The sequence below is a fragment of the Acipenser ruthenus genome, chromosome 8 (genome assembly GCF_902713425.1).
Source record: "Acipenser ruthenus chromosome 8, fAciRut3.2 maternal haplotype, whole genome shotgun sequence".
NCBI classification, from domain to species: domain Eukaryota; kingdom Metazoa; phylum Chordata; class Actinopteri; order Acipenseriformes; family Acipenseridae; genus Acipenser; species Acipenser ruthenus.
The window spans coordinates 29,180,854-29,203,544 of NC_081196.1; the positions used below are offsets into that span (position 1 = coordinate 29,180,854).

Sequence of the window (22,691 nt, forward strand, 5' to 3'; positions counted from 1 at the left end):
GGAAAATAAGTGATTGGTACTCAAATGCTAGCCAATGTGTCTATCTTCAAGGAATTTTTTTTTTCTTTTAATTTAGTCTTCGCCAATTTTTTACCCCGGTTTTCTCCCCAATTTAGCATGCCCAATTGTTATCTGTATCCTCGGCTTACCGTTCGCAACCCCCCCTGCCGACTCGGGAAACGGGGGCTGGAACAAGAGTCCTCCGAAACGTGTTCCTGCCAAGCCATCATTTTTCGCACTGCTCCACTGCAGAACCACAGGCGCCCTATCGGCCACAGGTGTCGCTGATGCGCGGTGAGCCGTGGATTCCCCTGCCGACCTAAGCCCTCCCTACCCGGGCAGCGCTCAGCCAATTGTGCGCCGCCCCCTAGGAACTCCCGGTCACGGTCGGCTGTGACATAGCCTGGATTCGAACCTGCGATCTCCAGGATATAGGGCACATCCTGCACTCCGCGCGGAGCGCCTTTACTGGATGCGCCACTCGGGAGCCCCCTCTTCAAGGAATTTTAAAGAAAATAGATGGCAAATAGTTATAATGTCTAAAAAAATGAAAAGTTCAGAAGCAACTCACATGTGTCACCTGCATTCCTTCAACGGGAAATACAGCATGGAAAAGAGTGTAAGATATGTTTGCCAGTTTTATTATATACAAATGCTATGAAAAAATATAATTAAAAATCAAATACACATTTAACATAATGTGTGCCTCTTTCATATAGGAAAATGTGAGATCTATGAAGTGATGGTAATACTGTACACTTGAGTCCTGCATCGGGTCGGGTGCCCGCGGGTGACCCGCAAAAGCGGGTTGGGTTCGGGTCAGGATGTGAACTTCTTCACGGTTTGCGGTTCGGATGTGGGTCAAAAATTGTAATTTTCAAGTCAGGCTTGGGCCTGAATTTGAATCGCCAAAAACGTTTTCTGTCCATTCAGCATACTCATCTATAACTCTTTCCCAAATAACGTATTAGAAGGTAAATGTACTGGTATTTCCTGCACTAAAACAGGAGGTGATTAGGGAGGAGTCAGCTGACTAAGCAGTGTTCTCAGTTTGTATTGTCACTTGTTTGATCCTTTTGTCACGTCAGCTTGGTGATATTAAAAAATGTCTGTTTTTTATGAGCGCTCGCAATTTGCTTTAATGCAAAATGTTTAAGTGCAGTGGACCACAGTCCATGTTTACACTACAACATAATCCTTTGTTGTGGGTTTACTACAAACTACCATAGTTTACTCCTTGCTCAGTTTGTATTCCACAGGTATTTATAGCCATGTGGACACACACTTATTTAACCTGCTTGCCATTACTTTACTTGGTCAAAGACAAACGTGTATGTCTTACATTTATTATTGTGGAGGAAGATTGAGTGTTGCAATCTTCCTGCAATTTGCTCTTCGTGGATTTGATTCCCTAGCGTCTTAGCATGGCAACTGCTTAGAATGGACTGGATGGGGCAGTTCGCAGGGGTCAACAGGTAGGCACCTCCCATCTCCGGTATTTTGTCGACTAGCCCACAACACCTTGGGAAGTTTCGACAGTGATGCTGTCATCCCAATGCCACTGCCTTCCACCCCCCCCCCCACTCAGCGCCACCTTGATGCTGGGACACACATAGGCAGCATTTTACTGTCAAATATAGCTGGGAGTGTTACTGAATGGTGTTGCACAGACCAGATACTTTACATTCCCACACACACACATGACATTAGGGGCTTTCGCCCTGCCACACACCTCCTGTTATGTGCGCAGCATACATGGCCGCAATCGGCCACCTCCCCCCATGTCCGTGGGTGGGTTGGCGGGCGAGTTGGTCCCGACTCCGGTGCTTCCCTCTGGCAAAGGGCACCCAGGCGATGTGGACAGGGCATCGGGAGTGCAGGAGCCGGCAGAGGTGCGAGCCCTGGCGACCGTGGGGCGACGTCTGGGCCACCAGGTAATGCAGCGACCCGTGAGCTAAGCCCAGTGACCAAAGGTCCGGACACAAGTGTCAGGGAGCCCGGGTCGAGGGCTGTGACCCAGAGGCAGCGGCGTGGGGCACTCCAGCAGGGGCAACGCAGGCAGCGGCTCGGGGCACTCTGGCAGGGGTGGCGGTGCTGGGCACTGCGCCAGGGGTGGCGCTAGCAATAGCAACTCTGGACCCTCCAGATATACGGACGCTGGACCCTCCAGACGTGCAGCTGGTTTTCGCCATGCTCCCCTCAGCAGTAGGTGTAACGGCTGCTGAGATTGGCCCGGTGGTTGCCTTGCTGACTTTGGAGCTGGTGGAAGCTCCTCCCCTTGTGGCTCTGGAGATGGCAGCTGCTCCTCCCCCTTTTGTACTGGAGACAGCTCTGGCAATCCTTTTGTTTAGCAACAGCATGTATATTTTGGTATGTCAAGGTAGGAATTTTGTGATGAAACAGGGTTTGTGAAATGCATTTTGGTGCATACATAAATGAAGTAATGGCTTGCAGATATAATAGTCCGTCGCGTATTCGACTGTGGTGGAGAAAGGGCGGATATGTAAAAAGTCGGATGAATGAATCCTGTTTTAAATACCATTATACACAGCTGTAACAATTACTATATTCACACAATTATTATTTTGAGATTCAGCTTTTATTAGGGAGCTCCCCTAAATCCCTTGTTTATAAAGATACAGGGTATTTATGCTTGTGACAGAGTAGCTGTCTGTCATGTGGGTGTGTGCATTCGCTGCTGAGTGACAGGCAGGAGATTGAGACGGTGGTTGAAGTTGATCATCCCCACAGGCGAACAGGATTTATTTACATATTGACACACTGAACAGTACGAAAATTTTGGTGGAATCTACAGTCTCTCTGAAATAATCTTCTTCTGTTCAATAATAAACGAACTCCGGCTACTCGCCCAGCTGTCGGCAGTTTCGACTTGCTTACTCACTCTTCGGTATCCAACCCTGGTTTCGGTTCTCTCTCTCACATTCACACACACACACGCACGCATGCACAATCTCGTCAGCGAATTTCAACTTCTTTAGCCCAGTTGGCTTTGGTTTTGCAGCAGCCCTGAGGGGAATAAATGGAACCTTTTTATACCTGACGCCCCGCTGGAACACACCTAACCTGCTATTAGATTCCACACCTGGGAATCACACACAGCAGGCAGGCTCCCCCAGGTGCATCAGGTACTTCATTAATTACAATAAATACACAATATTTACATATACATTTACACAAAAAACCCTCCTCATGCACAGGGCTCCTGCCTTGCCACAGTATGTATACACTTACATCAGTGTTGGATAATGTACACGGTAGCAAAATGTATAGATTTACAAAAGAAAAAAAACAACATTCATTTATAAGCACAAATTGCTTTCGCTTGTGTGCCTCATTGCAGTACAGAGATTAATCATTACTCTTCCTTATTTGACACCTTGGTGGTTTTTTCTTTCTGACATCAGCAATGCTCATTAATTCTCCCTTGGCGCTGGTGACAGCTGCCAGATTTTTCTTTAAGTAAATTCTTCTGTATTACTGTGAATGAATGTTTAATTAAATATCAGTAACATATGTAGTCTTTGTATAATAATTCCGAAAATCTTGCCTGAATCATAATTAAGTACTGTAGTTTAGCCAACTTTATAATGTAGCCAACAGAGCTGCAGCCAGGAATTATGGGGACTGAGGCAAGTCCTTTGAGAAAGCCACTCATACATATACAAGGTGATGTCTTCATAAAATATAATTACAAATAATGACTGACAAATTCTCTATTATATGTGTGTGTTAGCTCAGTCTGTGTGTGTGTGTTGTAAAACGAAGCTCTCGTGACCCCAGAAACCTCTCCTGAACTCGTGCAGAATTTGAAGAACGTTATTGCAGTTGCAGAAAGTTATTTTGCAATGATGTCACAATTTTAATTGAGTTAAAGTTGCTTTTATGAAATAAAATAAGCAAAATAAAAGCCCTGTGCAGTTGGTAAATAAATATGTCGTAAAATCCCCCTTTTCTTCTCTTGTGCAGGTCTCTTAGTTGGCGCTCTAGATGCTGTGTTGGACTCCAATGCCCGAGTCGCCCCCTTCCGAATCCTGCTGCAGGTACCAGGGTCGCAGGTGTACTGGGCCATCGCCAGTGGTAAGTTCAGTTTTCCTCAAGTAGGTTAACAATAACAATAATTACTCAATAGTTACACAATAATAACTGTTAATAATGATTAGGTTAAGGTTGGGATTGGACCTAGACCTAATAACATCCAATAATACAAAACAACTATTGGATAATGTTGCCTGGTTATAAATGCACAGTTGTGCATTTGGTCTCATCTCCCATTTCTGTTTTAACCCTTTTAAAACCATCCTTTGTTTGCCAGACCGGTTTGTTTTTTTATCAACTCTTTCACCTGTTTTTGACATCAAGTCGTTTTTTGGTAAAACCGAAATAAAGTTTGAAATAAAAAAATAAAAAAACTGCATTTGTGCAGCCAAGGGAACGGGACATACCACTATTACACACGTGTTTTTTAATTAAGTGTGACAAACGAGTCAAGAAGCTGTAGTTCAAGCGCACATTTATTAAACAAACAACAAATAAATAAACAGGCCAAAAATAACAGGTTTAAACAAAAGAACAAAACACCTGTAAGCTGGGCATTCACCTTCACTACATTTACACAAACCAGGTCCGAAACACTCACCAAACTCCCTTTCCCAAAGAAATGATTTCTCTCCCCTTTTATACAGATGACCACTCCCCAATTAGCACTCAATTACCTAATTGGGGAATGGCCACACCTGTGATTCTTGGCAGGGACAGAATTAACCCCATCCCTGCCAACCTTACATTCTCACACATGCTATTTACATGCATTACCTATACCAATGTATTATACAATTATACAAAATGTAGAAAGAATAGAATATTGTATGAATATAATCCTTGGGTAAGGCCCTTACACTTGAATTCAATCAATATGCCGCTAGAATGCTGCAACAAAGTAATCAGACAAACAAAACACATTTCTAATATATACACAGCAAGTGAAGCTACCTGAATAAAATAAACTGAACTGCTGCAGCATCCTTTCATTTTGCAGCTTTGCCCAGTTTGCTGCTTATTCCAGTTCCAAAATTCTTTCAGTTATTTTACATTTGACTGTTTTAGTCAGTTTAGCATCATGTTATTTTTTTATTCGGTCTACACGGAGTAATTTAACAGACGCGACAGACTCAACTTTTTTTTTATTTTAACTCAAAAACTTCCAGCTTCAGCTTTTCACTTCTTAGGATGCATGTTTTTTAAACAAAAAGTTTATGTTAGGGTACACAGGCTGAAAACAGCCCTAGATATCTGAACACTCAGACTAAGTATGAAGCTGCAGTTATCCCTACTGAGGACTGTCTGAATCAATCAGGTAAGTCCTGTCAGAACTTTTGATTTATGCTACCATATTAAGGGATGTTAATATGAACCACCTATATGCAGCAAAGTATGCGATGGGCTCCTGAAAATGCTACCAACGCCTTTTCATTGTATACAAAATTAAGTTTCAGTTTCAGTTCGGTTTTCTCTTTTGCCATTATTGTTTGGTTTTGCGGTTTTGGTTCAGGAAAATCATAACTGTTGTATCCCTAATTTAAAGAGTAAGTAGCTTCAAATGTCACTTTAATAACCCTTTTTCATTTCCATGACTATTTTATCATGTTTGCAAACATTGAGCGGTTCAGGATTGCATTGCTAGATCAAAACCAGTGTTGGTAGTTCTATTGTCTGGCCTGCTACTGTATAACGCTGTAGCAACTGAAAATACTGTTTGGAGACTGTTTGGAGACTGTTTGAGAGGACTCAGTACTGTACATGGAGTCAATTTCTACTTACCTGAGCAGACCACAATGGGAACAAAGAAAAATGTGTGTTTACATATCAAGTCAACTGCATGATTAGTGTACTGTAATTCTTCATTTCTATAAAGATGCCTTCCTGTGTAGGAAGTTGTAGCTCGGAAAGTTTTCCTGCCAGTTGGCATTCCCTGTGGGAACTGTGCAAGAGCACCGTGCTGGGGTCTCCATGCATGTAATAGCAGCTTATTGTGATCTTCAGAGCTGATATGTCCATGTTTATATAGTGACAAGACAGTACATACAGTAACAAATGTGCAGTTTATTTTTAACATATGAAACTTAAAACTAATTATTGACTACCAATGAAAGGTTATGTCATTTGGGACTATATAATACTACAGATGTATACACAATAAAAGTTTTTTATTTTTTTTATTTTATTTAAAAACTGTTTAAATTATTTGTATTCCCCAAATGACAATTAACTTTGAAATAAACATTTTATAAGAGGTATAAACCACTTTGGGCCACACGGTTCCCATGAAATATATGCACGCCTGGGTGGTTAAAGTTGAAATTAGGTCCATAAGATTTAGTTATTGCCTCCATTGCGTGGTGAACTATTGGTGTTTATTTTAGTGGTCAAACAAATGGTGGAAGATCTAAATACTGCCACTCTTTAACTCTATCAATCCAGCTGCAGTTTCCCCCACATGTGATTTATTGACACTTCTTAACATTAATACATACAATAAAAAAAAAGAAAGAAAATAGGAGAATTCTGGGATATAAGTATTATGCTCTGCTGCTATTTACATTATTGAAATAAATCCCCTTTATTAGGATAGGTTTAAGGTTCTTAAAATCACAAAGTGAGTCATTTATTATATTATGGGATGTTCAGCTGTAATGTTTAATTCAAGTGTGCACTTTACTGCTTTATAATTCAGCAGTTCATCTGTAACATAAAAGTTGCAGAGCAACTGAAGAAGAAAAAATATGTATATGTCATTACAAAGTTATTTAAAGTAGCATCAGTACTGTAGAATATGAAACAACCTGAAAGTCAAGAGTAGGAACATACAGTGGTAATGTAAATAATGGAGAAATCTATTTCAGTAGGCTTGCAGGCCTTTCACCTCCTGGAAGCCTGGGTTCAAATCTGAATCAGAACAATCTGAAATGTGGCACAAATAAGAGCCTGAGTCTCGATGGGAGAGGGTGATTGAGTCAGGAATGAGGTGCAGCGCTGGGTCTCTGGGAGATGGTGATTGAGTCAGGGATGAGGTGCAGCGCTGGGTCTCTGGGAGAGAGTGATTGAGTCAGGAATGAGGTGCAGCGCTGGGTCTCTGGGAGAGGGTGATTGAGTCAGGAATGAGGTGCAGCGCTGGGTCTCTGGGAGATGGTGATTGAGTCAGGGATGAGGTGCAGCGCTGGGTCTCTGGGAGAGAGTGATTGAGTCAGGAATGAGGTGCAGCGCTGGGTCTCTGGGAGAGGGTGATTGAGTCAAGGATGAGGTGCAGGGCTGGGTGGGAGAGAGTGATTGAGTCAGGAATGAGGTGCAGCGCTGGGTATCTGGGAGAGGGTGATTGAGTCAGGGATGAGGTGCAGCGCTGGGTCTCGATGGGAGAGGGCGATTGCATCAGGGATGAGGTGCAGCGCTGGGTCTGGGAGAGGGTGATTGAGTCAGGAATGAGGTGCAGCGCTGGGTCTCTGGGAGAGGGTGATTGAGTCATTCCAAGGTTCTAGCGTCTCATCGTTTAGGAGCAAGCCAAGCAGTTGTTTCGTAGATCACTGCCTTGAATGCCAGCAGTCCAGTATAATCCTCTAGAAGCCCAGACAGTTTTTCTAAAATGTTCTCTCTATCATGAGAGCTGCGGGTTTTAATGCTTTTTTATTATCGGATGAATATCACTTTTCAAAGGTGCCGCGGTGGAGGAGATAAACCAACACTGGGATTGGCTCACGCAGAACCTACTCCACACCCTGCCAGTCTTCGACAACAAAGAGGACATCACCAGCTTCGTCAGTGGCAAAATCAAGGTAGGATCTCAGAGAATCATCTTGTAAGGAGCAGACTCTTTTTAAAATGATCTAAACCGTGGCACATCTTCACAGCACTGCACTAAAAAAAATTATTTTCAGTAAAACTCTAAAAAAAAATACATACATACATATATATATAATTTTATTTTTTTATTTTTGGTTGAATTTTATTGAAAATTGTAATGTTAAGTGTATCTCTACATCCCAGGTGGATTAATATACATTTAAAAAGTGGTAGTATTGAGATCATTCCATAAGGAAATAGAATTTTCAATTAAACACATTGATTTATTATTTTTTATTCAGTGTAAAAAATATTGACGACATGTGGGCAGCAGAATTATACAAAAGTAATTCTATTAGTTCCATGAGATATTTATTTTTGTAATTCACAGCTGCATGTCTATGACAAACTAAAACATGCAGAAGGATAATCATCTCCTATTTAAATATACAGAAGTGCGGTGGTAATGCAGAGCCCCACTCAGAGCTCTAATCTCTAAAGGCGGCAATGTACTCTAAGTGTAAACTGAGAATCATTAGAGCAGCAATTAAACAATTACCAAGACAAAGGCTAGACCAGAATCAGCTTTCCGAGAGAAAGCTTTCTGAGTTTAAGGTAAGTGCTGTTTGGATGGAACCTGATGTCAGTGAGTTGACAAAGGACACTACAAAAGTAACTTGAACTGACAGAATTGTCTTTTGGGGGTACTGTTGAAATAAGTGACTTTTGTTTTTCCTTGACTCATTCTTAAACTTTTGTTTTTGTATAAACGTAGAAATTTGAAATGCATACAAAGGTGAAATGTGTAAAGGTCAAAATATATACAACTGGGTGGCTCCCAAGTAAAAAGCACTACCACTTGGAATGCAAGGAAAGTTGTTGACTGGAGACCCCCACGAAGCGTTGCATTGGCTTTAACGCTCATGCAGTGCTAAGCTGCGGGAACACGAAGCCACTTTGTGGCTCAGAACTTGGTTTCAGGCCACTGCATGGCACACCAGGGGAGACTTGGGGTTTGATACAGCAACCTCAAACTAGTCTCCTGGTCTCCTGGAACCAGGTTTCAAGCCACTCTTTCTGAAAAAGGGGCTTTGTGTTCCCTCAGCTTTAGGGAGGAAAGTGGATTAGCTAGCCTCGGCGCACTTCAGCTGTCACTACTGGTCAGGTGTTCAGTCGGTAGACTCCCAGACTGGGCCTTTGCCTCCAGGGCTCAGTAGCTTGGAAACATCGGTTGCTGAGGATCAGTGGGTAGGTGAAAAGAGGCTATTGCTCATGTTCAATATATGGGCTATAGAGGTGAGACCACAACATTAGATAAAGATGTTTAACATTTTGACTAAGGTTAGGTAGTCCGCGAATCCTGGCCTGTAAAACCAGTTGTTAATCTGTTTAATAGCAAAATACTCCAGTATTCTATAAGTTACTATAAGATGCTTAAAAAAGTAAAAACATGCCTAGATTTGGAATAATTCAAACAAATAATTCACTAGATTACTCTTTGCCAATTCACTGAAACATTGAGACCCTCGTCTCCCCTTGTGGAATTTAGTATGTAGAACCAAGCCATCAGACAGGTGTCTTGTGAGCCGTACAGATTTTATATTGGACTTCCATTTGGTGTGAGTCATCCCACACTTACTCCATTGAAAGATTGTTTTGTTTCATTATATTCATTGATCAGCACTTCCAGTAACACATGCCAATGACCAGTCAAAATCAAAGGACATCTAGGAATCGGCCTATGATTTATCAGGCCTGTAATAGGGAGCGTGATAGGGGGTGTGGCTTATCGACTGACAGACAGGGAGACACGCATCCACTTACACACCTCGCTTCTATACTTGTGGGATCTATAATCCCTAAACTAATCCCTGTTCTGAGAGAGAGAGAGAGAGAGAGAGAGAGAGAGAGAGAGAGAGAGAGAGAGAGAGAGAGAGAGAGAGAGAAGCAGAGAAAAGCAAAAGCCAACAACCTAGGTTGGAGAAAGTCAGCAGCTGTGAGCCCATTCATCTGTGCCAAGGAAGAGTCGCTGTGTGTGTTAAACCAGGACTGGTTCATGCTCGAGATTAAGGTTAGCAGCGTGTAGTGCAGGGTAATCTGTAGCGGGACCCTCTTTTTAGTAGAGGTAGTGTTTAGCCGTCTTCTCAGCACTTTTTATTTCTTAACTGTGTTTTGAACAGTGTTTTGAATGTTTTGTATCTGCTTCACCCTGCACTAGTGGTGGCACCATGAAACTACAATCATTATTAATTAATGAACTTCTAATAACTGTGTGTTTGAATAAAACCTGCACGCCTGTTTAACCTAAGAGAATGTTCATCATTACACATGTCTGGTTGTTAAACATACAGTATACCACCTCCTCTGTTATTGAGTGTCTGCCTCAAAATTAATCTGCAGACAGTGCACAGTATATATTATCCTTAACAATAAACTGCCTGTCCTTCTTGTAGCCAAACTCATGACTTCATAAACTGGTATGTCATGTGAAATGATATGTTGTACATAAGGAATTCTTTATATCCTCCAATGTGTATAATATTGAATTATCCTATGATACTGTATGTTTTCTTAAATACTGTTTCTGCATGCATGGATATTTGGCACATTTCATAAAGTCACAGCATATTTTGTCTGTCTCTGAGCAAGCAATAGCTTAGGTTGAATTTGTGTAAGGAGGCCAGTATAAAAATTACCACAAGTGTGTGCACTGAGACTCTCTTCCCCTTAAAACTGTGAGTTTGGTAGAGATGTTCCATTGAAAGTCTTTACAAACACAGTCAGTGCTGAATTAAACAGTTGTTTGCCTCTCGCTGTATGACGATTCTCACACCCGTCCCTTATTGTTCTGTGTATAGTTTTCCACATTTTATTTTCACTTTGGTTTTATTTAAATGTATCCTGCCACTAAACTATAGATTAACTCTGTGCTGCAGGTATTAGGATCACCTTCAGTCCTACAGTACTTAGCAGGATAAATGGGCTTCACTAGTGTGAGTGATCATATCACCTGTGGCACAGGGAGCTAAATATAGTATAGTGGCAGGATACAGTTCAATAAAATTCAAGTGAAAATAAAGTCTGAAACATAATGATGCATAGAAAAATAAAAAGGGACTTGGAAGCAAGTAGTTATGCTAATACCCCTTTGAAAATGTCTAGAGCTGGAGCTCCCTATTGAAAGGTGAACTTGTTTTTTTCACTCTCTCAGGGGCTGATCGCAGAGGAGTCGAGGAGCAAGCTGGCTGAGCAGGAAGAGGATCCCGAGAAGTTCCGAGACGCCTTGGTGAAATTTGAGACACGCTTCAGTCTCCCCAGCTCGGAGAAGCTGGTCACCTACTACTCCTGCTGCTGCTGGAAGGGGCGGGTCCCCCGGCAGGGCTGGCTCTATCTCAGCATCAACCACCTCTCCTTCTACTCATTTCTACTGGGCAAGGAAGGTAAGGCTGGCATACTAATATCATGGCTTTTCATTGAATGGATGAAAGCCTTGTACTGCCTTGTCACTTTATTAGGACCTGTACCTAATACTTGGTTGGCCCAGTGGATCAGTGCATTGTGTGTGTGTGTGTGTGTGTGTGTGTGTGTGTCTCATATATATATATATATATATATATATATATATATATATATATATATATATATATATATATATATATATATATATATATATATATATATATACAGACGTGCTCAAATTTGTTGGTACCCCTCCACAAAAAACGAAGAATGCACAATTTTCTCTGAAATAACTTGAAACTGACAAAAGTAATTGGCATCCACCATTGTTTATTCCATATTTAATAGAAATCAGACTTTGCTTTTGATTTTTTATTCAACATAATATTGTAAATAAGAAAACAAATGAAAATGGCATGGACAAAAATGATGGGACCGCTAACCTAATATTTTGTTGCACAACCTTTAGAGGCAATCACTGCAATCAAACGTTTTCTGTAGCTCTCAATGAGACTTCTGCACCTGTTAACAGGTAGTTTGGCCCACTGTTCCTGAGCAAACTGCTCCAGCTGTCTCAGGTTTGATGGGTGCCTTCTCCAGACTGCAAGTTTCAGCTCTTTCCATAGATGTTCGATAGGATTCAGATCAGGACTCATAGAAGGCCACTTCAGAATAGTCCAATGTTTTGTTCTTATCCATTCTTGGGTGCTTTTAGCTGTGTGTTTTGGGTCATTATCCTGTTGGAGGACCCATGACCTGCGACTGAGACAGAGCTTTCTGACACTGGGCAGTACGTTTCGCTCCAGAATGCCTTGATAGTCTTGAGATTTCATTGTGCCCTGCACAGATTCAAGGCACCCTGTGCCAGGCGCAGCAAAGCAGCCCCAAAACATAACCGAGCCTCCTCCATGTTTCACTGTAGGTATGGTGTTCTTTTCTTTGAAAGCTTCATTTTTTTGTCTGTGAACATAGAGCTGATGTGACTTGCCAAAAAGCTCCAGTTTTGACTCATCTGTCCAAAGGACATTCTCTCAGAAGAATTGTGGCTTGTCAGTATGCATTTTAGCAAATTCCAGTCTGGCTTTTTTATGATTTTCTTTCAAAAGTGGAGTCCTCCTGGGTCTTCTTCCATGGAGCCCACTTTCGCTCAAAAAGCGACGGATGGTGCGATCAGAAACTGACGTACCTTCACCTTGGAGTTCAGCTTGTATCTCTTTGGCAGTTATCCTTGGTTCTTTTTCTACCATTCACACTATCCTTCTGTTCAATCTGGGGTCGATTTTCCTCTTGCGGCCGCGCCCAGGGAGGTTGGCTACAGTTCCATGGACCTTAAACTTCTTAATAATATTTGCAACTGTTGTCACAGGAACATCAAGCTGCTTGGAGATGGTCTTGTAGCCTTTACCTTTACCATGCTTGTCTATTATTTTCTTTCTGATCTCCTCAGACAACTCTCTCCTTTGCTTTCTCTGGTCCATGTTCAGTGTGGTGCACACAATGATACCAAACAGCACAGTGACTACTTTTCTTCATTTAAATAGGCTGAATGACTGATTACAAGATTGGAGACATGTGTGATACTAATTAAAGAAACTAATTAGTTTGAAATATCACTATAATCCAGTTATTTATTATCTTTTCTATGGGGTACCAACAAATGTGTCCAGGCCATTTTAGAATATCTTTGTAGAATAAGCAATAATTCATCTCTTTTCACAGCTTCTTTGCTTTATTCTATGACATACCAAAGGCATGCAAGTATACATGATAAAATAGCTTTTAATTTCATCACTTTTCAGGAGGAATGAAGCATTATTTCAATGAGCTGTAAGGGTACCAACAAATTTGAGCACGTCTGTATATATATTCATCTTAAAGTAAGATATTTACAAGTACTTGTATTTCACTTGTGAGGAGGTAGTTCTTCTAAAACTACTTTTGATATTTATATGTAGATCAGTGTTTCTCAACGAGGGCGGGACCGCCCCCCCACTGGGCGTTCTGAAGCCAAAGTGGGGCGTTTACAGCCAAGAAGCCCGGAGGGGGGCGTTTTAGCTAAAAAAGGCGTTGTGTTTTCTTATTTAAAATTTTAAGGAAACTTTTATTTCAAAATATTGATTAACTACTTACACACAATGTGCCAGTGATGTACTCACTGACTTGTGCACTATAAGATCGTGTAAACATCAAGTCAGAAATGTGTGTCGGTTCCGAAGAAATATACAAATAAATAGACTGCGAAAACTGGAGATACATAAAACATTTTTTGCAAAGGAAAAATATTTGACACTATACTTGTAAGATATGATCCATAAACGATGCATCTTTTGCGATGTTCCGACAATATTTTGGAATCTATGAAATCACCCTGTATAATTAAAGTTAACAAAATAATCAATAATCTCCAATTTGCACAGTAACAGTTTTATTACAACAGCAAAAGCCATTGTGTGCTTGTATATGAACCTTGTTAATTGCAAATTTCACAAAGCTTATACAATTTTAAAAAATCTTTAACCACATGGTATGTGCAAACAGATCAGTGTATGTTAGGATCCCAAGTCGAAGTACGACACTATCGGCTTGGGGTTAAATTACTTTTTTAGCTAGCTGAAATCGTGTCGTGTTCGGCTTGGGGTTGTCTTGTGAATGATCCCCTCGAGGTGCAGAAGTGTCACTTTATCCAAAGCGTTTTCATCACTTCATGTAAAAGTGAGACTGAATTATTCTCCAGGGAAATAAATATAATAATAATCAGTTTTACTGAAAACATAATAGTACTCACTGGAACCGGATCCCTGATATTTGTATCCGGTTCGCCGGTTCCAAAGCAGGAACCGGGTACCCGATTTCAATGGAACCAGTTTGTATATCTCTATTATTGCTATCCACACCATGGTGCAAGCAAAGAAGATATGTCGACAATGTTCCATAGTAGTAAACATTTTATGTATGTATCTACGTGTTGATTATACCAGTGACTGGGGTTTAATTATTTTTGTTTTATGAATTATTTCTCTGTAATTCTCAGAACTAGTGGAATTATATGTAATTAATTGATTTAATTAAACGGCATTGTTAATTGGCAATAATTCTTATTTTTTTTTGTTTTCTGTGGCAAGGGGGCGATGACTAAGCTCAGCTGATCCTTAGGGGGCATTGTTACAGAAAAGGTTGAGAAACACTGGTGTAGACACTGAACTATCGAATTGTGTTCATGCCATTCACTTTTAAACTTAAATGACAGACGGTCAAAAGAATTTACTAGAAATTAATATTTATGCATTAGTGTGGTATAGCTAAACAACCTTAATAAATCAATCAGTCTGGCTATTTTGTATAAAGTTTATATCAATAGGTGGCTCCCGAGTGGCGCATCCAGTAAAGGCGCTCCTCGCAGGATGTGCCCTATAGCCTGGAGATCGCTGGTTCGAATCACAGCTGACCGTGACCGAGAGTTCCTAGGGGGCGGCGCACAATTGGCTGAGCGCTGCCCGGGTAGGGAGGGCTTAGGTCGGCAGGGGAATCCACGGCTCACCGCGCATCAGCGACCCCTGTGGCCGATAGGGCGCCTGTGGCTCTGCAGCGGAACCGCCAGATCTGTGTTGTCCTCCGGCACTATAGGTCTGGTAGCATTGCTGTGGATCTGCAGTGCGAAAAATGACGGCTTGGAAGGAGCACGTTTCGGAGGACGCGTGTTTCAGCCTCCGTTTCCTGAGTCGGCGGGGGGGTTGCGAGCGGTGAGCCGGGGATACAGATAATAATTGGGCATGCTAAATTGGGGTGAAAACCGGGGTAAAAATAATTGGCGACGACTAAATTTAAAAAAAAAAAAAAGTTTAGATCAATATGATCTGTAACATAGACACTCTTCTCATCCATGTGAGGCACCATGCTGGAGTGTTAATAGATGGGGCTGGTCTGAGTGTTAGAAGTACAGTTATTCCATTTAGCCCTCCAGTCTTCTCAGACAACACTGTTACACCCTTTCCAGATCCCCCTTTTTGTTATGTTGAGCAATCTCACAATGACTGCTTATCTGCCCTTCATCAGACACACAGTGAAATTATGAATTCCTGTTTATCTTTGTGTTTTGAAATGCAACTGCAAGCAGACGCTGTAGAGGGGTCAGGAGCCCTCTTTACTGGGTCCATCTCCATTATTTCTCCTCAACTGTGTCACACAAATAATCAAAAGAAAAGAAAATAGTGGAAATGTTTGGAATCAGCTGTGTTTATCATTAGTCATTGATCAAGTCTTTACAGATGACATCACAGGTAAACTTTTGTTTTTTCTTTTTCCATTGCAATCAGGCTTTTTCCTTTTTTTGCTTGCGCCAGGCTCTAGCATATACTGTGTGTTTCCTTTGTTGTAACATTGGAAAACCTATTCTGCATCCGCTTCTCAATCTTACAGGAAAAAGCTGAGAGAATTAGATTGGGGAGGTGGACAGGCTGGCTTGGTTTACAGAGCAAGGAGCCAGTAGGATCCTGGTTACAAGCCAGAGTTATTCATCATCCACAGCAAATGTTTGCAACAGATATTTATAGCTCAGCGGTTTCCTTTGGTACCTTCTTTTGAAGGCATAGCCAATCAATCCTTTACACTGAATTGCTGATAAGCTTCTCCTCATTTTCACATGTTGTCAAGCTTCAGTACCCAGTGCAGCAGGCGCTTTCTGCTAGATAATTGATCATGGCAGCATTAAGTGTTTCAAGATGCTAATGGCTACTGTAAAGTGACATTTTATTCATATGTGACAACCTGGTATAAGGAGTTTTTTCATGGATTATGTCAGTTTGTCTTTTTACTGCACATTTCCCTCGTCTATTGACAGATTTGCTGCCCTGACCGTAAAATGCTTTTGGCCCCTATTGCCTTTTTTATTTTCTCTAACTGATAGCAGGATTATATTAATATGTAATTCTATTAAAAATAGTACTTATAATGTGTCTGGTTGGTTTAATTAATGCTGATACAAGACACAAGTGATTTGTTGCCTACACATTGAGTGGCTCCATCATTGTGTTTTGTGTAGCAGTAGTTAATTTGAAAACACAAGTGAAACAGTTGTGTCAAGACAACAGGTTGGGGGGATGGGATATTTGTTATTATTCTTTAAGCTGGTGTGAATCATTATAAAACCCTTGGGGGAGTGTGGGAGTGTGGGAGTGGGGGGGTTGGGAGTGTGGGAGTGTGGGAGTGTGGGAGTGGGTGGGAGTGTGGGAGTGTGGGAGTGTGGGAGTGGGTGGGGTGGGGGAGTGTTGGGAGTGTGGGAGTGGGGGAGTGGGGGAGTGGGGGGGGGGGGGATATCACTGTTCTTTAAGTATGCTTTGGCTTCCACCAGCAGCGGGAGATTATAAATCACATATTCAGGCTGTTACAGCTCAGGAAGCAAAACAGGAATTAAAAACACTTTTTTTTTTTTTTTCTCCCAATGATTGATGACATAAGGTGGAAAATAAACATCAAAGCAATTGTGGTACGAAATACAGAAAGATAGTTGAGGTAAAGAAATGAGTTTGTTCAAAACACTACACGGTGCTCTGTTAAATGTATAACTCATATGTTACAGCTGCACACTTGGTCAAGCTGAAAACCACAAATAACTGCACCGTGTTTGGGAGTAGAATGGAAATTTGTAATAAAGGTTATGAAAAGCAGGAACACTTAATGTTATCAAGTATGCTTCTAAAGAAACAATCTCTCTCTCTGTCTGTCTCTCGCTCTCTCTCTCTCTCTCTCGTTATCTCTCTTTCTTTCTCTCTCTCTCTCTCTCTCTCTCTCTCTCTCTCTCTATATATATATATATATATATATATATATATATATATATATATATATATATATATATACACAGTACTCTTTGCTGCACAGAACATTGTTTTAAAGAGTACACAGATACATTAACACATGATTAACTTGCTCTGTATTCGTTCTGGTTCTGTAAATACCACACCATCTGGACATCCTCTTTCTTACTTCTTTAATAAGTAACTGATAAATGGCTGTTGTACTGTTGTGCGATCTAAAAATGTCTCATTAAAGGAGGGTTGGACACACTATATTTCATCAACAAATCAAATACTCCACTGACTGATGGCGCCAGTGGGTCTCTTGAGTATTTAGTCTCGTTTTAGTTCTTAAATGTTGGAAAAATGCCAAGGATGGTCCTATTTTGAATATTTAAAGGGTAGCTGTTTTACAGTAGATCAACCATCACTTAGATCAGTTGAATTGAACCCTAGGTAATGAAAGCTGCTTGGCTGGTTTTGCTAAACAGGTGCTGATGTACTCCACATGCTGTAGCTATAGGTCATAGTAATCTACCAGTTCATTGCACCTGCGATGTCTGGTTTATATCCTTGTCTATGCATACAGCATGTATGTTACTGATACCTTGTTTCACTTGCATGCTGTTTATTTGAGTGGAGGAATGAGAATAGAGCTGTGTAAGTTTTTTGTATATAAAAAATAAACTTGAATTCAGCCTGGGTAATCATTGTTAAATAACAAACTTTGATGTACCCACTTGTGTGAGGACTGCAACCCACTACTCACAAATAACACAAAGGAAACACTTCAGGTTCTGGGACTGTCAATTTAATACACTAAACACAAGGAATTCTTCTTAGATCTCTGAAATACCTTCACACCGCCTCTCCACACTGATGTCCCTCCAAAATGAATGACTTGGCTGGGTATATAGCCCAGTCAATTGATCAGTGGCTCACAGCTTTCCTATTGTTTGGAAACAAATGGCTATCTTGGCTCTGGATCATTCCCTATTGTATTAGAGCCTAGATGGCTGCAGGCCCCCCCAACACTCCAGGGTCCTAAAGAGCTCAGTTTTCATCCAGGTATGTACACTCCTTCACACAAACCCACAGCATTTTTTGTTTTCCCTGTCAAATCATAGTTATATGAGGCATCTGTTTTATTTTATACATTTCCTTCATCAGTTTCACCCCTTAACCCATGCTACAGCTTGTTCAGCTTGTTCTCTTATTGTATGCATTCAGCCTGAAAATCATAATGGAGTGAAATTACAAGGCGCTCCACCTACTGCTCGGACCAGCAATTACAATACACTGCCTAAATTAGGCAGCTTCTCTCCTACTGTTTGTATGATGTGGGGATCACTAGTTCAACAGTTTATTTCAAATAAGTTTTCTTAACTTTGAAGAGAGGGTGTAACACTGTTGTCTCCATGTCTGCTCGACAGTCTCCTTCAAAGAAGATATCAAACTTTCTGAGCTGTTCCACCGTTTCAGAAACTCAGGAACTTAGAGATGATACTAAACTGAAAAGAGACTCTCTGTCTAGCACTGAAAGTCAGAAAATTTACACATTTCAGTTTAGTCCAATTATGGAAGTTATGAAAACTACTATTTTAGTGAGTGTATCTTTTAAGTGAGTTAATCTGTTCTTTAATTACCAGCAACAGATTACAGACATATTGATAGTCAACTACAAGATCAGCTTCACACACACTGCAATTTCATTTCAAGTGGACGTAGATGCCAAGACATCAAGTGATTACTAATCTCTCAACAGTACAGATGTGCTGTGCATTCCACATGAGGAACCTTCACAAGTAAACCAGGGACATAAAATAGGGTATTCAGAGATGTAAGCACCTGTCATTACATTTCTTAAACCACTGCGTGTAATCTGTCCATGAGGAATGGAGGACATATATATACCAGCAGTCATTTCTGCTGAAATAAACCCAATTTACAGCATCTATGAAAAATACAAAACTATAAGGGTATAGATATTCTGACTGATTTTTTACATCTCAGGTTGAGTGAGATTCCAGCAAAAAAAACCACAAAACATGGAGTGCTTAGGTGTATGTTGAATGTCTTCGTGTAGGTAATTGTTAGTGTATGCCTGTTAGTGGCAAAGTCTAAAATGAGGTGCTCAGAATTGCACAATAATGAGTTTTGATGAGTTATCCCTGCAGTTAGCAAGTTGCAGACAGTTCAGTTAGACATGCTATCTTATTTGTTGCAGTGAAACTTGTAATCCCCTGGGCTGACGTCACAAAGCTAGAAAGGAGCTCCACCAGTTTCATCACGGACACCATCCGGGTAACAACACGAAGCAAAGAGCGCCACTTCTCCATGTTCCTCAGCATCGATAAGGCCTTCCAGATCATGGAACAGCTGGCAGACATCACAATCCGAAGGCTGCTGGACAACGAGGTGTTTGAGCTAGACCAGTCTCTGCAGGAGCCAGCACACATAACCAAGAGGTAAAGCCAAGTGAGGAATCAGAGAGTCATTATGTCTCATGGCTTTCTTCGCTTTCTCTCCAAGAACCAAAGAGCTAATTTTGTTACAAGTGATATGATTTTGGTCTCAGGCTAACACACCTCACAATTTGGCACAATAGTTTCTGCATGAGAGAGGCTCAGGAGTGATTCAGTGATGTTCGGGTTAGTATTGAAGTGCCTCTTTATATTTGGTGCCATTGTCCCTAATCCTTCATAAGCACTAAGTTCACAATTATATAAAACCGTGTTTGGTTTGATCTAATTCTCCAGAAGTCACTGGGAAACATTTTCAAAGCATTTACTCCAGTCTGTAATTGACTCATTTGTTTTAATTTAATAAAACTAGAACCAATAGATCTATCATCCATAAACACACAGCAGTACTGAAATAGTTTAGAAATATGAAACTAAAATGTAGTTCAATGACAAATGGTTCGTTGACTAGAAGTCTTTTGCATTTAAAGACATTGAAGACTCTTCTAGTCTAAATATTTGTAATTGAATTTGAGTTTTTTTTAAGAATTTCTAAAAACTAGAACCCAGTAATATAATTCAAGGTCTCTTAAGTAATCTTAAACAACACAATTACAGATAAGTGCACTGTTATCTTTGTTAAAAAATTATCTGTGTCACAACAACCATTACAATGCACCAGATCATCACCTGCACAACGATAGTGATTACTCAACTCAGACTTTTAATGCTGCACCCTGTCAAAATCCCCTTGAAAAAGAGTTGCTCATTCAACCAGAAATCCAGGGAACACCAGCTTTAAAATGTTAGGTTATTTTGACCAGTCATTGATATTACTGGGTTTTTTTTTTATGGTAAAGCCCATCTGTGTTTTATTAAAACATTTTTTGTGACGTACATCATAATCATCAGAAAATTATATCACAAATATGTTATTTCCTTAAAAGCTACCAATTTTATATAATAGTTAATCTAAATTACTTTGTCAAATCTATTATCACTATTACCTTTAACTCAGCAAAACAAATCTAGTTCAGGAATAAAGATAATATATTGGTGATATAATTTTGTTACTGAATCAAGAATTCCCTGTATTAAATGATGGTGAGTGTCAGCCAATTGATCAGAAATGGAGTGCTTTTCATATTTATGCAGAATAAAGAAGTTCGCAAAAATCATTTTGTTCCCCATATTTTGTAGCAGTTTTAAACACAATGTGGTGTGTTTAAGAAGTAGCTTATGAAACTGAAATGTTGTATTAATGTCTTTACCCATTTTCACTGTGAATTCCTTAAAAGTGGCTTACATAAACAAAAAATGCTGCTTCTCTAGATCTTTTCTAATAAACACAGCAAGCATGTGCTGCCATACTAAGGAGAAAAATGCTGTTTCATTCTTTTTATGTTGACGTTTTTTGCCCCAGGTTATCCAGTGCAGTTCCTCACCCAAGTTGTTAAGCCTCATACAACTCACCCTTTTTCACACAGCGCTGACCATCTTCGTAATCACTTTGTATGACAAACATCTACCAATTTTGACCCAAACTACATCAACAAATCTGAAGAATTATTTGGTTCATTCAATTGATCTATAGCACCTTCATTAAAAATAGGAACCTTTTTGTGTTTTTTCATATTGTTACATATAGAAATAAACTAGCACAGTATTTAGATCTTCTTCTGTTTAGATTTTGAATAGACCCCGTTTCCATACTGAGAAGGAACAAGTGGTGACTGCCTGTAGTGCGCTGACTCTACTGAGCAGGACACTGCAGTGCTATATAACGTCTTTGGGTTTTCGGTGTCATTGAGAAACGATTTGATGTTAACACAAAATCATATGTGTAAAGCTCCCCAATATTTTTCTGCTCTGGTTTCTGATTACGTATCTTCCTGTACTCTTCGTTCTGCTGATGCAGGTCTTTTGACTATTCCAAAAGTTTGTTTGAAAACTGTAGGTGGCTGCAGCTACAAAGCCCATTTTTTGTGAATTCTGAATTCCTTGGCAGTCTTGACTTGAATGGTGTCAATTGTATCTGTTCAAAAAACATTTCACATATACAAAAATTGAATAAAGGGACATGTAATGTAAAAGTGGCTATTGAACAAGATATAATTGGGCACTTGGCCCCTCCGTTTTTATTGCAGTATAAACTTGGCCGTAAATCCGAAAGTAACGAAAACAGTTGATTCCAGATCTAAATTCTCATAAAACTGTTAAAAAAAATCTATTTATAATAATTTAAAGAAAGTCAGCATGATTACAAAATGGTATTATTTACTTGTTTAGACGGTGTACAGATTTTTAAATCAATGCAGAATAAGGTCATGTGATGGGTTGATTTGGTGGGAGTAGGAATTCAACAGTCTGTTTAGTGAAACATCCGATAGGCCATCAAACAATGAATCGAAATATTCAAACTGTGAGGTAACAATTAATGTCTGCAGGGTCCTGGAGGAGAGGGCCCAAAAGGAGTACTTCCGTGCTCTGTTCCGGCTGCCTCGGCAGGAGAGACTGCTGGAGGTGGTGAAGTGCTCCCTCTGGACGCCCTTCAGCCGCTGTCACACTGCAGGAACAGTGTATACCTCCGACAGCTACGTCTGCTTTGTCAGCAAAGAAGAGGGGTGCTGCACCCTGGTCATTCCGCTCAGGGAGGTACGTGCACACTCCCGTTACAGCTTACAAATCTGTGGATATGTAGCTTCAAGACCTGTATCACTTCTGTATTGTAGAGGGCTTGGTGTGCAGTGTAAAATAATGGTATTACTAGAAATCTTGGGCAGTATGGTTTAGTATGTCTTAATAGCTGTATTTGTATCTGTTCTTTGAGACAAATGGTACCCGTATTAAGCAGTTTAAATTACAATTACAAAGTGTCCAACACATTTATGACCCATGGTGGTGGTCCTAGAAATTTGTTTCCCATCATCTGGTGCTTTTCACCTGCCAATATTCATTACTCTGTCAAAATTGGCTTTAAAATCACCCTGTATATACAGTGTATTTTATTGCATTACTGGTTAATAACATTTGATCATTACATTTGACTATTAACTGAACCAAACTGTGAGGATCATTTCATATGAAAATGCACACATGTGCCTCAGGCTTTTCTGTTCTGGTTAAC

At 40.3% G+C, this 22,691-nt stretch overlaps 1 protein-coding gene across 2 annotated transcripts in view; it reads left to right on the top strand.

Annotated features, from left to right (window-relative positions):
* The window catches only part of LOC117407242 (TBC1 domain family member 8-like), a 76,668-nt gene that overhangs the window by 23,138 nt on the left and 30,839 nt on the right, over positions 1-22,691 (top strand). For both annotated transcript variants that reach the window (XM_059028794.1, XM_034011992.3), the window contains exons 2-6: positions 3,988-4,098; positions 7,726-7,844; positions 11,063-11,291; positions 19,330-19,570; positions 22,012-22,219. In XM_059028794.1, the coding sequence (XP_058884777.1) occupies positions 3,988-4,098; positions 7,726-7,844; positions 11,063-11,291; positions 19,330-19,570; positions 22,012-22,219 (908 nt within the window). The remainder of the gene's footprint in view (positions 1-3,987; positions 4,099-7,725; positions 7,845-11,062; positions 11,292-19,329; positions 19,571-22,011; positions 22,220-22,691) is intronic.